Source organism: Anguilla anguilla, chromosome 17 (genome assembly GCF_013347855.1).
Source record: "Anguilla anguilla isolate fAngAng1 chromosome 17, fAngAng1.pri, whole genome shotgun sequence".
Lineage (NCBI taxonomy): Eukaryota > Metazoa > Chordata > Actinopteri > Anguilliformes > Anguillidae > Anguilla > Anguilla anguilla.
The window spans coordinates 17,916,543-17,933,898 of NC_049217.1; the positions used below are offsets into that span (position 1 = coordinate 17,916,543).

The 17,356-nt window shown below is 40.7% G+C and overlaps 1 protein-coding gene across 1 annotated transcript; it reads right to left on the reverse strand.

The window, feature by feature from the left end:
• Nucleotides 1–8,152: 8,152 nt before the first annotated feature.
• aoc2 (amine oxidase copper containing 2) lies at nt 8,153–13,348 on the reverse strand. Its single transcript, XM_035398533.1, has 4 exons — nt 11,064–13,348; nt 10,300–10,585; nt 9,789–9,921; nt 8,153–9,046 (listed from the first exon to the last, which is right to left on the reverse strand). Exons 1-4 carry the CDS (start codon nt 12,619–12,621, stop codon nt 8,765–8,767), a joined length of 2,259 nt encoding a protein of 752 aa, XP_035254424.1. The 5' UTR covers nt 12,622–13,348; the 3' UTR covers nt 8,153–8,764.
• Between the last annotated feature and the right edge of the window lie 4,008 nt (nt 13,349–17,356).

Genomic DNA, 17,356 nt, shown 5'->3' on the forward strand with positions numbered 1-17,356 from the left:
TTTATGATGTTAAAAAAGCATCAGAGCTTTTCATTGTTCTTGCTGAAAGATGCAATCAAAATTGGAAGTCCTGGTACTGAGCACAGTGTTGTCCCACAAACTACAGGACTTACCAGTTTTAAGGTTTCAGTTAATTAAATGGCATTAAATTCTATTTACAATCTAGTTCCCGAGCCCAAACTATTCCTACCATGTTATCCTGCGGTTACTTTTGTTCAATAAATCATTTGTTCATTTTGTTCCAATAGCTATAATCGGGCTGGACATGTTCATGGCTGGAATTCAAGAATTCCTTTTAAAATAGGCTTTAACATTTATCCTTGATTTTATGATATGTCTTTTTTTGGACATTGTTTTTTTTTTGGTACTTAATGAGATCTGGCAAACATTGAAATTCTAGGGCTTTAGAGGTAGACCTGACTGAGCTCACAGAGTATAAAGTATAGATGCTGAATATGCATTGACTCTCTTGTTGAGCATTGACATGCAACAAGCCATAATTAAATTAATACACAATAGATACCCTTACCCAGAGGAATGTATATAACCCATCATTTTAATGTACTATCCTTTTAGTGCAGATTATGTACAATACAGGTTATGTTCAACTCTAATTCCCCACCTGGAATTTGAGCTTGAACCCATTGAGTTACTAGCCAAGTTCTTTGTATTACTACACAACGCCTCACCACTTTTTGCTGCACAATAACCATTGTGCTTTTACACAGGCTTGCATCTAAAAGCCTGCCGTGTGGGAGTGCTTTAGGAAGTTTACAGGTACAGTAGGTTGATCAGGCAATGCTGCCGATGGCTGTTTATTACCTCAGGTAGGAAACCTAAACCTAGTATATATGCATTTTGCATATGTATTTTGAATATTGTATATGTGCCTACTATATATGAATATTATGTATGTATTATATTGCAAGTTTGAAACATTTGGACTGAGATGTGATTATGCCATGATTTTACATCATGATTGAAGTATTAGTATAAAATTACCCGATTGAAAAAACAAAACCAGAAAGATCAAAGGCTGTAGTGTGAGGGACAGAATGTACATTGATGACTATAAGTGAACTAAAACCGCACTATTTATATAAATATTATTATTAGGTACACCGTATGATATCTATCTATAGATCTATGAACTTCATGGGACGCTGCTCTCAAAGAGGGCTGCTGTGGTGGTTCACCGAAAAACAACATGGAGTTACGGCTGCAGAGTGCAGAAGACTGCTGGGTGCTGGGTGCCAATGGCCAGAGCGTGTCCACCTCAGACACGGGGAGGGAGACGTCTGGCTAACATCGGATACAGTGGCGCTGTGCTCTAACTGCCGTGCATTCATTCAGTCATACACCATTTACAGTTCACTCCACATAACCCTCGCGCAACCAAACCACCTTAGTTCATTCAGAAAAAAAGTCAAACCAAATTACCAGTTGAGGATACAACTCATCCATGCAACTTTGTTGAGTGGTGCATTTAGGGGTATAGTCCCTATGTCATGTATTTCCCAATGAAAACACAATAATTAGATTATTCATGCAGCATCTGTGATAAATGCCAGAACACAAGTCATTAATTTTAATCAACACAGATGTTTAAACTAGATGTTTAAATCTGGTTTAAACCAGATTTATATTGTTCAGCAGTTTTTAGACATTCTATCACTTGCAAATATGTGTTTAAAATCTGTAGCTAGGGTCACGATCTGCCTCATATAATAGGAGCAACAGACTGAAAGTTTAAGAGTTACATATTCAGAGGACCTCAGTAAGGGTGGTCCATGTTTGAGTTGCTGCTGAAAAGCCTCAGTTTTTCTCCGTTCCACACTTACTTGGCAAAGTGCCAGATGGAGGTTCAGTTCGGGCCAGAATCTTCTCCCCCTGCTTTCAACGCTGCGAAGCACATAAATATGTCCTCTTCCAACAGTCACATGTCATGCAAAGATTAGGAAGAAAGAATAAAACAAGAAGTCAACATATTTTTGTACTGCAGTACTTCTAAAACTGTGGGTAAAAAAAAACATTCAAAATGAACATAAGGAAACAACAACAATGGATAGAATTAACAACATGGGAGCTAATACTGGAATGCTGCCAGACATTGAATCCTTATTAGTTTAGCCAAAAACATTTCCTCAAAACAAATGCTGGCTTTTGTTATTTTTTTATGCAGGGCAATCAATTATTATTGTTATTAATATTATTGCATTTTAATGATATCCCCATGCATTTGTGCATTACATCATAACATACGACTGACATTACATTAAACTCCATGTCGATAGAGCTAAATATGCTTTCAGATAGCCAGACTCCAGATATCTTGTCACCATGGCGACATGGCGTATACACTCAAAGCACAAAAACCAGAGACTTGGGTACCATGATGCATTTACTGACACTTTACCACAATGCCATCAACTTTATCCCAAAACAAAAAATACGCCCAGCAAAACTGCCCTATAAAGTACTCATGGGAAAGTTATAGGATTGGGCCTCATGTCAGTCATTCTCTTAGTGCTTGCTTGGGTTGGCTGAGGCTCTCTACTGAGGTTTTTTTTTCTTCCAAGATTCACCAAAGGCCCGTATAAATTGTTTGCATGTGTTTTTCTGCTTGCGATTTTCAGCAGAAGTGTTTTTTTTTTTTTTTTGCGACTCGGTCTGCAGGGGCCAGGCTGAGAAACCTGAGAAACAAGAGCTTTTGTCCCTTTTGTTCTGGGTCAGCCACTGCTTCCGGCCTTCCCTAAAAAAAGCTGCAGTGATTGCGTGAGAGAGCAGAGCACAAAGACCCCCCAGAAAAACAATCAGCTGCACATTAAAACCTGTCTGACCGCTCTGCTCCCAGTGACTGATCTATCATCACACCTTACACAAAAATAAATAAGCACCCCCCCCCCCCGCAATTTCTTTCTCCTCAAGATATGCCCCCCATTTCACTGTAAATCAAGTTAAACTATGCGGTTATTCCCTGCACTTGGAACGGTACTTCTCTCTAGGGTTTTCGACACACTCGTTCCTGGTTATGGTTATACACTTTGTTGTTCGTCGCTCTGGATAAGAGCATCTGCCAAATGCCTGTAATGTAATGTAAATCACTCTGGGATTCTTAGCGCCAGAGCGCCATGCAAACGTAAGCTATTATAACCAGGTCCCAGTAAGGCTTTTTCTTTTGGTGTCCTCTAATAAAGCAGCATGTCAGAGTGATGTATAACATCACAGCAGTAACTTTGTTAAGTCAGAACAGTAAGGAAAAGATTTAGGATTTCCCTCTGGAGCACAGCAGAGCAGGAATGTTACTTTACATGATGGAGAAATTCATTATGGGGTAGAGCAGGAGAGCTACTATGGCAAATTGGTGGCTGCTTTTGCTCACGGAGTGAGTTGGATGGGATCCATTAGATGAGAGATCCAAGATACTCCACAACCTTCGAGGCTTCCAGGAAAAGCACACAGCTTACAAACACGCAAGTTATAACCCTGCCTATTATTCCCTTTCCGTACTCCCACCCCACACACATGCACATGCACTCGCACACACACACAGGCACACATTGTTTGTTTTAAGATCCACCTTTGACTGCAAATAAACATAAAAAATAGTGCTCAGGATTCTTGCAACATTTGTTTTCCCAGGGAAATGAGAATTAATTAAATGGGTAAATCCAGGGATCTTGGTGCTGGGTCTTAATTGCTGTTGGTAATGTTAGTTCAGAGCATTACCAACAGCAATTAAGTAGTTAGTTAGTAGATTGTGATAAGGACAATGGAAAAGTGGGTTAGGAGGAAGCATAAAATAAGCTGCTAATCAGGAATGGACAGAATCCAATGTAAAATGCCTTCCATTAAAGTGAGTGCTATCTCTCGATGTGCAGGAAAATTATTTTTCTGGGAATTAAGTAAGAGATGTAACAAAATTGTTTGTTTGTATGTGGAGTATGTGTGTGTTTTTTGAGGAAGGGGAAAGAGGGACCAGAGAACAGGATGTGACTTCACATCTGGATGGATGGAACTGTGCCCATGTAGCAGGAAACATTTCAGACATTTCAACATTGGGGGCCGTTCCCATTAAATTCCCATTTGTTTGTGAGATAAACACGATGTGAACTGAATAATGTTCTTACAAGGTTCCCTGTGACTTATAAATCATATTCATGAGACATCCTTGGACAACTTCATCGTGCAACACTATGTGTGGAATATTTGTCCTAATTTTCTGGAAATGTGTCAGGAACCACAATGTTATCGTAACTTTCATCAGAGTCAAACACAATGCTCCAGTCAGCATTTGGAGATTTATTCAATAATAGGGGCGTATGGGGCTGCTGGGTGTTCTCAACCGAACCAAACCAGTCTAACAGCTCTCCCAGTGTCAGGGGAGTTAAGGATGATGAGGTTTTCAGGTGGCCCCTCCCACGCGGTGAGGAATCAGATTCTGGCCTCACCAGTACAAACTGAAGCACTGCGTAATACATCACTGCTCCCCCAAGTCAGCAGCTGTTTCAACTGGCCAGACTGGACAGCATCCTCAATCAGAGGGGGTTTCAATTGGCCTGATGGGCCGACATCCCCGGTCAGAGGGGGTTTCAATGGGCCCGACTGGACAGCATTCCCAGTCAGAGGGGGTTTCAATTGGCCAGATTGGATTTACCTCACTGCACACTAGCCACTTCTCACCAGCAGGTCCAGCTGTGTAAAAACTGCACTTGAAGTGCACTTCCTGGACACCAGGACTGCACGGTTCAACTGGCTTTGGAGACCATAAACAAGAATGTTGCTGTGGTCGCAAAGTAATCCCATATAAATCAAATTCACCACTTAATAGCAGAATTACATATTTATTTATTTATTTTTTTAAACTATTAAAAAGAAAAAAACTAAAATTGTGTGGCTCAGGGATGGTTGTGGCCCTAAATGACTGCATAGAGTGTTTACACCAATGGCCAGCTCTGGCTGTTGGCTGAAGAGATGCAGCAGCTGCTTGTCTGTGCTCTCTCAAAGTTCTAACGAGGCAGAAAGTCCAGGTGTCAGAAAATAAGTCCTGCCGTGTGTTTCTTCCACCCATGAACTCACCCAGCTGATTTCACTATTCTATCCCTTGGCTGAACAACTGTACTAATTAGCAAATCCAGGTGATTGGAACATAATATTGGGGAGGACTTTTACTTTCTGAACCTGGGTTTTCCAACTCTGTGTTTTAGCAACCAGGCAAGGCAGCAACCACAATTCAGCTTTTTTATAATTGGGGAGATATATTTTTGAAAGCCGTTGATCAGTGAAGCATAGTTCCAGCTGGGATAAATACAGTCCACTAAAAGATTTCACACCGTCTTGAATAATTCTGCTTGTTGTCAATGAAAACCCTTTTAATTACGGTTATGATTGTGCTTGATTTATGTCTTGTATTAATTCTCTAATAAAAACTATGTAAAGAGAAAAACCTTCTCTATATGATATTTACTTGTTGTACTGTTGTAAGCAAGATGTATACAGAATTCTGGTAAAAAGCTACAGGATTAGGTTAGGTTAGGTTATACTAATAAAACAGGAACTAAACTAACCATTCTGGAATGCTATGAGAGCATTGTTTGATAGGGTGCTTATGTTTAAAGTTTAAACATGCATAAAGTACTTCTAAGGAAAGCGCAGTGTTGTATATCCAAGGAGACATGCACCACAATGGACACAAGGCATACTGTATATCGCTCTGAAGTGCACAGCTGCTATCCATTCTCCCAAAAAGCTTGGCCTGTGAGCCACATCCTGCACTGAACACGACTCCTTACCCTCCGGCTACATTAAATATTTACAGCACGGACCAGATAAGCAGTATTAATTAGACAGTTTATGGTTTGAGGATGTGCCAGAGTCGTTATGATATCATCTGTCACGAGAGAGACGAGAGAAGCTCCAAAGTTAGAATGCACTGAACATTTTACTGCTTAAGTTCATTTAACGCTAAACCCACATTACTATGGTATGGCTGGTAGACGGCTACGAGCTCAACAACAACAGCTTCACTGCATAAACCTGAATATACCCGCCGTAGTGTTTTATTTTACATGGGAATTTCCGGGTCCGTCGCTCTACAATGAGCCATAAATTAAGCCTTGCTAGCGGCTACCAGCACCTAGCACTGAACCGAAGCTGACTGAACTGAACTGTATGATTGGGATGATTACTTTTTGATGTACTTGCATAATGAACATTTGTATTGTATTAAAATTGCATTGTATAATAAACATTTGTAAAAAAATACATTCCTGTCTCATATGTACCGCTATATATGATGTGCTTGAGGATTTAATGACGATTTTAAAGGTAGCTTTGTATCTTCAGTGTTTTCCAAGGCACGGAAAATCAAAGACGCAAATTCTGACAACAAAACACAAAGGGTCAAATTGACTAAGGAATTAAATTTACAAAACATTTGCTATATTGGGGCTCAGTTGCGTCGCAGATACAGACACATTAAAAACTGATTTACCGAAACGTTTAGCCTATGCAAAAATGAAATAAATTCAACTTCATCATTTGCAAATGCGGTAGGCCACACCCATAAAAAAGGTCCGAAAAAATATAGGATACATGTCCAGAATTACAAGAAAGCTTAAATTTACAGATCATGAAATGGTAAACAAGGCTGACCATAATTCATTAGGTACACTAGGCCAATAATGAAACGAACAGTAGGCCTAGAGTATGTAAAGAAAGGATGGCAGCATGCATAAAGAAAGACTATGCTACGAGGGCAAAAGAACAAATGGCAGCCCATCTAAGGAAAGAATATTAACACCAAAAGAACAACAGATGGAAAATCCCTGAAAAATATGAAATTGTGGGTGTGGAAGGAATAGACACGAATGAACTTGATGGGAGAAGGCCACGGAATGTCTGAAGGTACAACTGTATTCACAATTCACTATATGCCTTATTTGAACATGTATGCAGAACAATTGCCTAAATTCAGAACTGCTTTATGTTATCTCATGACTTCAATAGAAATTGTGCATTTTTTCAATAAAACAAATATAATTTCATATTATATCTGAAAATAAATGATTAGTAGAACGTGTGTTAAATATTTTATACATATTTTAAATCCTGTCACCTGTCAAGAGTGTTACGCATCAGAGGATGCATTTGTTTTTAATCTCCACCCCATGCAAGGGAAACTTATTTGACTGCCAAGGACGTGCGTGCAGCCCAACACCCTTCTTTGGCATCCTGTGTGTGAGGCTGTCAACAGATTATCGCCTGCTTTCAGGAGTTCTAAAAATTCTCACGCAAAGAGGGGAGTCGCAATTAATGCATGCTTTAGTAAATTAGACGGAATACTTAGTTGGCCTAATTTACATAATCTTCACCCTGTTTTAGTGCATTCACTCCAGATATACATATGGATGAACACATTTGACTATGCATCAAAAGGAAAGCCGCAGTGTGACGCAATCCCAAAGAATAGGCTACATCCTCATTTTTGAGCCATTGTGTCCATTTAGTAAATCCGACGTAGATGTTGTGACCTTGTAGAAATTGCTTTTGCGTCGGAAAAGCAGTTGTAATCCTTTAGTAAGTCTGGCCCCAGATACTGTGTCTTCAGTAGAGCTATAAGCAACTTAAAATATACATCTACATCAGTGATATTGTGTTTAGAATCAACTTTTGAAAATTATACTTGACAGACTCCATCATCAAATTTAAGACTAGGTCTCACTGACTCTCGTTGGGAAGGAAGTGTCTTTTGGAACCTGTGGGATAACAAGGGCGCAGTACCATTTAGGGCCAGAAGGGCATACACTTTAGTTTCTCCGAGAGAGATTGTTTGCACTGGTAGTCCCCAGGACAGTGCTAGTCAACTTCTGGTCCAGTGGGCCGCAGTGCCTGCAGGTATTTGCTCCAGCCATGAACTACACCGCCTGATTTCACTAATTATTTTAACGCAGGACCAGGAGTTGAGTAGCCCTGACCCAGAAAACTGGTGAAACCCTGGCGATCTAACACAAAGGAGATCAGTCTCATGTTATGACTTGGGGCATGCTCTTCAACTTGTTAATGGAGGATTTAAGTCAGTTAAAAAAAAATTTCATTTGTAAATATTTGCTTAAATTCATATCTGAGCTCGCTAATTTAGGAGGATTCAAAATCGTGAAAAAATATTGGAGCTTTAATACAATCCACATGTCATGTGAAGAACACAGAACTAAAACTAGGCATCTTACGGATTTTTTAACATATGGCTGAAATTTATTCAACCTTGAAAATCTACAAAAGGTTCACATGAAAATATTTGTCATGTTGTAAAAAAGACCTAGATCAGTTTAGCTGTTCCAGTGCCTTATGGTACGAGATCATGCTCATGTTATCGTTGACAGAAAAGACTGGCCTAGTGCAAAAAAATTATGCATGGTAAATAGCAAAACTTAATAAACTGTGAATTGTAATTTCTCTAAACACACTGTAGCACACTGAACATAAAATACGCTCAAAATAAAATAAAGAATATGGGTCTAATGTCTGCCCCGAACATTCATAGTCCAAAAATATTTTGAATATGAACATGAATGTACACCAGCTTACCACATTATATACTAACTTAATTTACAGTTTCAGGCACAGCCACAATTTACAGTAGAGATTAAGATTTTTATAGTCCTGTTCCTCAACATGGACTTCTGTAAAGTTGGTCATGGTATCCCTGATTCTGAAGATCTCTTTGTTCCTTGATGTTGGGAGCTGGCGGACAGAGGAATGAAGTTCACTCAAATTCCATGACCCCTTCGAAACCGTGGTAGGTAAAGGGCGGGAGGGTCTGGCTGCAGGTCTCTTGGGCCAGGCAGGCCATTTTGTTGTTCTCGCACTGCTCAGGGGAATCGGGGTGAATGTAAACCGCATCTGGCGACCCCACCGACGGGTCCATGTCGAAGTAGTTGTGCGGCCTCAGGATGACCCCTCCCCCGTTGCCGACGGTCACCGTGTTGGGGATGTCCTCTGCGTGGGGGATGTGGAGGAACCCGGTGGTTACCCAGGCAACCAGATCCTCAAATAGAAACGAACAACTTTAGTGATTTAGAAAGTTCCAGCACTGACAAAAATAGTCAATTCATTGTCAGTTTTATTTAACATTTTATTTTCCAAATCAGAAGTTTTCTTATTCCACATTTAAGCTTAATGCTGTCCTATGCATAAGTGATGGGCCCATATAAGAGGGAGGTTCCTGCCTTTTTGTAAATGTAAATTTAAATGTAAATACATATTACAGCAGAGCAACTTCAGAAATATCCTTCATTGTGCATAGTGAACAAATTATCTGAAGATCTGCCACAGAAGGGCAGGATTTGTCCTAAAAGCACAGAATCGGCATGGTGCACTGCCGTGGATGACACTGCCCTTTGGAATCAAACCTGCAGCCTCAAATCCAGGGATGGGCAAAGAGAATTGTACCCATTTCTGGATTTCAGGCCAGTTTCTGTTCTTAATTAATGGCACAGTCATTCACAGGTGCTGACATTTTGGTTACCCCTATATGAAACATTTTAACAGTCATCTTATCTACCAAGTGACATTGTTGTATACAGACAAATCGGCAAATTGGTAATATGTAATAATTCAGGTAATACGTGGCAACAAAAACACACGCGTTGATGCTCCAGGGATGGAACTGCCCACTATTCTGCTTCCAACTGCAAGGCTCTGCCAGAGTAGAATCCACACAACAGTCTCCCACAAGAAGCCCCTTCCCAATGACACTACGTGCGGTGCGCACAGAGGCAGACACAAACCTCATTCACTATGCTCTCGTTGTCCGCTAGGAATCTGCTGAAGTCCACAGCCGGGGTCCACATATTATTCTGGCTGTGTAGGCTGGTGCTAGACGATTCCTCGTCTTTGTGCTTTGTGATGGCCACTTTATACCTGCTCCCCAGAGAGAGAGAGAGAGAGAACAGTTGGCTGGTATTCCATTCCCAAAACATAAAAATGGAAGCGAAGGGATGTGACTTATTTTCGTTTTTTCCCCCTTTGCAACCTTGCCGTTCTTTAGGTGCATATGGAATGATATCCACTGATATTTTCAGAATTTTACACAATTGTTTCATTTAGTAACAGTATTTTGTTATGAAGAAGAATATTTTATTGTGTGCAGTTGTGCGTGTGTGTGAGCTGTATAGATATATAAGCTCAGTATAGTATATAGGTATATTCTTTCAAACTAAGAAACTGGTGGAAAACTGGTACAGATCTGTCATTTTCAAAACTACCTGGGCTCCCTGTAGAGGGTGCTGTGGCACTCACCGTGCCCAGGACATGGACTTCTCCTCAGGAGCATCCATAGGCAGATGTTCCCCGGTGAAGCTGACCACCTGGAGCCTGTAGGAGCGCTGGTGGCCCCAGCGGTTGGTTTGGTTGCTCGCGATGTGAAGGTAGCGGGGAGTCTTTTCGCTGTAGAGCATGCACGCCTCCAGTTCTGTACTAAACTGCTTTTCCACCAGGTGCGGCACTTTCGCCTTTCTCTCAGGCATCCATGGCAATTTCACTTCCTCAAACTCCATGTCTTTGGTCTGGAACACGTTTTTTACACCTTTGACAGACATAAGTTGTGTCAACTGCGTAGTTCTGACATATTGTGGAACAAAATGCACTCTGGGCCCTACATTTGCACCGCATCATGGTCTGTGACTGTGAGACTTGCAGATCTGAGGATGTTAGCGATGTCTTCCAACTAACAGTTCAATTGAATCTTTGAAAGACAGGTCATTTAACTTCTAATACAATTGGTGGCTGCTGTTAAGTAATTCAAACCTCTTAGAAGGATAGCCAAACATCAATTTTTGTTCTCAATGTGGAATGGCCATTCGCAATAATAGACCTGTTTTTTTCGCTAAAACATCTTATAATTATGCATACAGGTGTGCACATCCTAGGACAGTTTGTATAGTTGACTAACTACTTTTTTTTCACTCTGCAGCGCAAATAAATGGTTTTACTTATTAATCACCCCGGAAGATCAATTTCAGAGCAATAACACATGATCAAAATAGATATGCCAGCACACTTACCCAAAACATCCAAGTCAACCTTGAAGTTGAGGAAGTGAGTGTGAATGTTTCCAATAGTATTTTCTGCCACCTGGTGGCCATATTTCAGACTTCCACTAATTTTGTAGGATGAGGATATGTAGCCTGTGGCATGCACTTTGGCCTCCACAGAGCCACTCTGGTAGAAGATAAAGTCCCATATGTAGTCATAATTTCCTATTGCCGTTATAGTTCTGAAGACCAAGACGCTGTTTACCACGCCTCCGTAGCTATTACTGAAAAAGTCTGAAAAGTGCCTTCTGAGTGGACGGCCCTCGTCATGCTCGAAAACGCAGATGGAATTCCTAAACGTCTTTGTTTCATTTATGTCAATGTAACGGACAGTGTCCACATAAACCGCAGTGTACGGGCAGTCGACACCACGCGTTAGCTCGTGAGCAAATCGCCCAATCCCAATGCTGGCGTCCAGGAACTTTGTAAGTATCATTCCCGGTGTGTTAGATCCATATACAGACATGGCCTCTTGAACGCTTAACTCGTACACAATTCTCTCCCCTTTAAAGCGAATGTCAAAAACTCGCATGCCCGTTGAAGAACTGAGACCGAACGCAAAACTCCAGTCTAAGTACAACACCTGGTTATTCTGAACGCTGAAGCGTTTACCTTGAAGATAAATTTGTTGAGGACCTAAACCAGTTGGTTTTACTTTGGGCTTCAACGATGCATAATTTGTTATCTTTTTATAAATTATCTTAGTGATATTGCCAGCATTGTATTTTTCTATTAGTTCCTCTGCGCTCTCAAAGTATTGCCCGTTGTACAACAACTTCTGTACCATCCATTCAGAAGCATTTGTACTGCTGTGATTCACCAAAACCTCAAATCCTACAGGGTGAATGTACATGCCACTCATATCCCGAAAGAATGAAATCCACGTTTGTCTGTCTCCAGTCTGGACACCCCTGGGCATTCCCTCGAATGGGTTTAAAGTCTGGTCCTTCTGGACACCGAAGCTTTCTTTAAGAATTTGACTTAGCTTCGTAAATATTTCTCGGTACAGGAATGCGAAAAGTAGCTTATATTCCCCAATTGTGACAGTCCGGGAGTTGATAGGCAGTTCTGCTTTGTATTTCTTTTGAGTGATATCATCATGCTGGGTTGGATTCGGGAGCGGTCCCACCACATACTCCTTAATCTGCGACGAGGACCCATGGAAAACCACCACTCTGGCGGTCCTCTCAGGTCTCGCTGCGCCTTCATCTAAGAAGCGCAACACATCAGCCTTCTTTGGTAGCTGCAGATCGATCATGAAGATAAAGTTTTCATATGGCTTTGCAAACGCGTCGTGGGAAATATCCAGGTCAGGCTGCTTCCACATGTAATTTCGAACCTGTAGGTATTCCTCGGCGGTCAGATCGGCAAACACCAGGCTGCTGTTATCGTGTTTGCGTTTCAGTGCGTTATGTAGCTGAGAGGAACATACTGGCGTCGTCTTCGACTTCAAACATATCAAGACAATATTAAGTACTACAGAGAAAATACCGAGAAATATAAGCAGATATTTCACAAATGTATTCATTGTTTGTATTACTATACCGCCTTGGTTAGTCGAGGATGGCTGTGTTGCTGTGCGGGGTATGGAAGTCTCAGAGATGTACTTAGTGCAGAGCCAGGGGGCAGTTATTAAAATCAGATGTAGCCGCCCCTTTTAAATTCTGCAGCCTCCAACGCACAGCCAGCTTGCCCAAGATAAGGGCAGATTAAAGTATAGGCGGTTGACTGTTCTCTTTTGGTTGAAAATTGTGACAATTTATTAACCAATGTGTTTACACAGGAAGAGTGTCTCATGGGCATGTCCAAGAGAATTTTGAATATATCAAAATGTTTGTTTTCTTGAACTGAACAACTTTTTGTGAGGCAAATATTTCAGTTTTTAGTATCAAAAGTAAAAAAAGGTATTCACACTAAATAGTCTTTTATAGAAAAAATTATTTAAAAATTATTTAGATTGTAATCAACTACATTTTGATGTAAGATTTGAAAGTCTGTGATGAATGATGTTAGCTGGATAACATCATATATCATCGTAGGGGTGGGTCCCAATGTGAGCGGTGTTGATAGTTAGTGTGGTAACATGCGTTATACATACAGTATATGTATAATGCATGTTATCGCATTTTTAACTGCATGCCTATACCAGGGTTGGTTTACACAACCACAAAATAATTGTTCCAACCAACCCGGGTTTCAATTTTATATTATATTTTATATTGTATTTATTATACATTTTATATGTAATATATCTATAATATTTATATTTATTCCATTGAATATTCATATTTTTTGGTTTTTATTTAAATTAAATATAGAAAATTGTTTCTTTTGGTTGGTTTATTCTTTGTTACTATAGCATTTTAAGATTGGTTGGTACACATTATGAGGTTGGTTGGCACAATCTCGTGTTGGGGTTGGTTGGCACAAGTGCACGTCATGACTAATCATTGGTGACCTAATTTTAGAAAACATTTGTGGACATTAAAATATATTTATTTATTGCTGAGACCTTAACTTTTCATTTGCTACTGGTTAGAATATTTTTATGTAAATTATGCCACAGAAATATGGCAAGGAGTGAAAAGTGTGCCCCACCAACCCCGGTCTTCCCTACTTGTATGCCGTGTAAGAAGTCTGTCTCTGATGCCAATATGTCTGCTGGCCACACATTCCCTTGATCTTATCATTATCACAATACAGTTGGTACAATGGTAGAATAGCGACCAGGAGTGAGAGATTGGGAACCATTCAAGTCAACAGACGTGCTAATTCAATCACAACAGGACGGCCAATACACTATGGCCTAATTGATAGGTGTTACAAGGACCGACTACATCCGTCTTGGTATGTGTATTCAACACTACTGATCAAAGCTTCGAAAACAAATAAGAAGCAGCCTCTGGAAAGGTTTGTGGTTCAGTCTGACTCTGCTGAATCCAAGGTGTCATTCGTGCGCTTTGTCACTGCCGGTATTGGAAATAAACTTTGTAGTTTTTCATCACGTTCGAGAGACGTCCTTTTTTCCTTACAGCCGCCAATGACAGAATACAGTAAGCCTAAGGTAGAATGCTGTTAATAGACTCCATTGTTTTATTAAGCATCTGCATACAATACAATGGACAAAATGTAAATACCTACGAACACATAGCTACAAAATACAGAATAGATAGCTTAAACAACCAGCAGTCATCTGTATTTGTTTGCAGAAACCCCCCCCCCCCCCTTCTCTCAGGGATAGTCAGCCCATTGCAGCTTCATGGGCCTCGTGACTCATACTGGAAGGCCTAAACCACCCCATCAGTAAGAGTGTGAGCCCCAGTACACCACATCAAACAATATGCTTCATTCAGACTGCTTGTATCCCTGACTGGCAAGCTTTTTGGGGACCAGACAATACTACAGTAACATGAAGGTGTAAGAGAAAAACTTTTTGTATGTGTGTATGTGTGTGCTGAGCTGACAGGCCCCAAGAGATGAGCAAAACAGGAAGCACAAGATGTGTTTGTGACAGATGGTGAAAGGAGACTTATCCAACTGCAACCTTGCCACTAGGCCAACTTCACACCTGCTTTTTCTAAGAATAATGATAACTAGATATAGCCGGCTGTAAGCTAGAATAATAAGTACCCCACTTCGAGTGGAAAATGAGAAGTAGAAAGAGAACCGCTGACAGGGGTCCCCAGGAGGTTTTTGATATGTTGGAAATATAACATTTAAAAATAACAGCATGTTGACAAACCAGTTGATTTGTTCAACTCAGATCTGATCTGCGTAAATATATTTAACTCAACTTTAACTTTAGGCAATGTGATGACATGACATCAACTGATACAAGTGTTTGGAACGAAAAGATGGGAGCTAGAGAATAATGTACAGTCTTGTGACAGATTTTCACTGATATAGGTAGGTCACAAAAAAACAGAAATGTAATCATAATTATATTAAAGACTGTTTGCATCATATAACATGAAATTGTATTGAACTGCCATCCTAAGTGTTAACTTTTAAAGCTGATAACTCTGTTAGATGTACCCTGCGCCATGTTGGTATTTACCCCACCCATGGGGTTAAATGTAACATTTCACTCTCTGTACTTCCAGTGAGATTGCTAGTGAATGGTATGTCCCAGAGATTTCATAGTGCTGTGTAATCATAGCCAAGGGATGTAAGCTGTTTGTATTAAAAAATGATTAATCTATTTCATGTAATATTTCAGAATTTAATACGAAATATGTTATTTCCTCGCTATCCTGTATCCTGATTAGCCTACTCATCTGAAGTCAGGAATACCTACGCATTGAGGCTAGTCAATAATTTCCAGATGTTCTGTCGTGGAAATTTCAGTGCCCAACCACTATCTCTGCTGAAGAAGTGTGAGAGAGAAAACTTCTGGACACAAGACGCTGCTGTGTCAAACACAAGACGCTGCTGTGTTTACTATCTGGACACAAGACGCTGCTGTATTTACTATCTGGAAACAAGACGCTGCTGTGTTTACTATCTGGACACAAGACGCTGCTGTGTCTGTCACTGTTCTCGTTTGTGTTAGTGTTAATCAGTTTAACCTTCAGGGTCCAAGTTGAACTATGCGGTTGTTCCCTGCACTTGGAACGGTATTTCTCTCTAGGGTTTTCGACATACTTGTTCCTGGTTATGGTTATACACTTTGTTGTACGTCGCTCTGGATAAGAGCGTCTGCCAAATGCCTGTAATGTAATGTAATGTCAAACTTACTGAGACCATCCATCTTTATTGACAACAATCAACAACCGAACATGTTGGCCACACCCCTAGAATGTATCCACCAATTACTCATCACCACGTTGACAGTCACTCATCTTCAGACACACCTCTGCTGATTACATCATCAGGGTGCCCTCTGCATCTCTCCCCATGTCGAGGCGCTTGATATCACACCCCGGGTTAGATGGTGGTCAAGGTTTTGAAGTAGCGGCACCTGCTTACACATTTGTGTTGGAAAACATGGGAGCCACATTTTACCCTTCTGAGGTGTCTCACATTGTAGTGGGCCAGTTACAGATAGCATTGATTGTTTACCACCACACTCAGTTAAATTAACCTTTTAATCACACCCTTTGTGCTACATCCTCTACCCCCTTGCCCAGTCAAATTGTCTCACTTTGATATGCAGTACCATTGTGTGATATCCTCTACCCCCTACTTCAGTCCAACTCCCCCACACCTTGTTTCTTCCCCCCCAATGTCTGATTACCTCCCCCCCCCTTTCCCCGTGATGTGTTTAAGATAACCATTTGGCCCTTTGTTTCCTTGAAGGAACAGGGTATAAGTATTCACTGTCTCCGTCATTTGTTGGTTCTGTGTTTATCTGTACTTGGGTAACAGACCCACTAGTTCCTTTGCTACATTAAACAACCTATTTTGAAACGAAGACATGCCTGCATTTATTTTTCTACTGACAAAAGTACGGCGGAATAAATCGAACTCTTAAAAATTCCACAATTTGGTTTTAGGATAGTAGTAAAAGAATAAGAACAAGAGATATGGCATGACCCTCTGGCCATTTGACCAAAGTCTCGGGTCAGTCTAAGGCTACCAGATGGAGTGGATACATAGAAGATTATATAGGATTAGATATAGGATATTTATGTTCCTATTTACCACTCTCTACAGAGCATTCCAGGTGACTTGTCTTCTGCCAGGTCTACCCCCCCCCCCCTTCTCTCAGGGATAGTCGGCCCATTGCAGCTTCATGGGCCTCGTGACTCATACTGGAAGGCCTAAACCACCCCATCAGTAAGAGTGTGAGCCCCAGTACACCACATCAAACAATATGCTTCATTCAGACTGCTTGTATCCCTGACTGGCAAGCTTTTTGAGGACCAGACAATACTACAGTAATATGAAGGTGTAAGAGAAAAACTTTTTGTATGTGTGTATGTGTGTGTGCTGAGCTGACAGGCCCCAAGAGATGAGCAAAACAGGAAGCACAAGATGTGTTTGTGACAGATGGTGAAAGGAGACTTATCCAACTGCAACCTTGCCACTAGGCCAACTTCACACCTGCTTTTTCTAAGAATAATGATAACTAGATATTATTCTAGCTTACAGCTGGCTATAAGTACCCCACTTCGAGTGGAGAATAACTGGGGCATAGCTCAGTTATAGGCTTGCAAAATGTAAAGCACGCCTCTTGTGCATGATGGAAAGTAATAAGACACTGTATATAAGAAGCTGTCAGTACACACCTAACTTCAAAGAGTTTTGAGAGTACTCTCTCA

What these genes read in the sequence shown, in the direction of transcription:
- aoc2 (XM_035398533.1), bottom strand. Translation starts at nt 12,621, where the DNA reads ATGAATACATTTGTGAAATATCTGCTTATATTTCTCGGTATTTTCTCT. An exon ending in GGTTGACTTGGATGTTTTGG is followed by an intron (nt 10,586 to 11,063) that starts GTAAGTGTGCTG and finishes TGTCTGTCAAAG; the next exon opens with GTGTAAAAAACGTGTTCCAG. An exon ending in ACGAGAGCATAGTGAATGAG is followed by an intron (nt 9,047 to 9,788) that starts GTTTGTGTCTGC and finishes TTTCTATTTGAG; the next exon opens with GATCTGGTTGCCTGGGTAAC.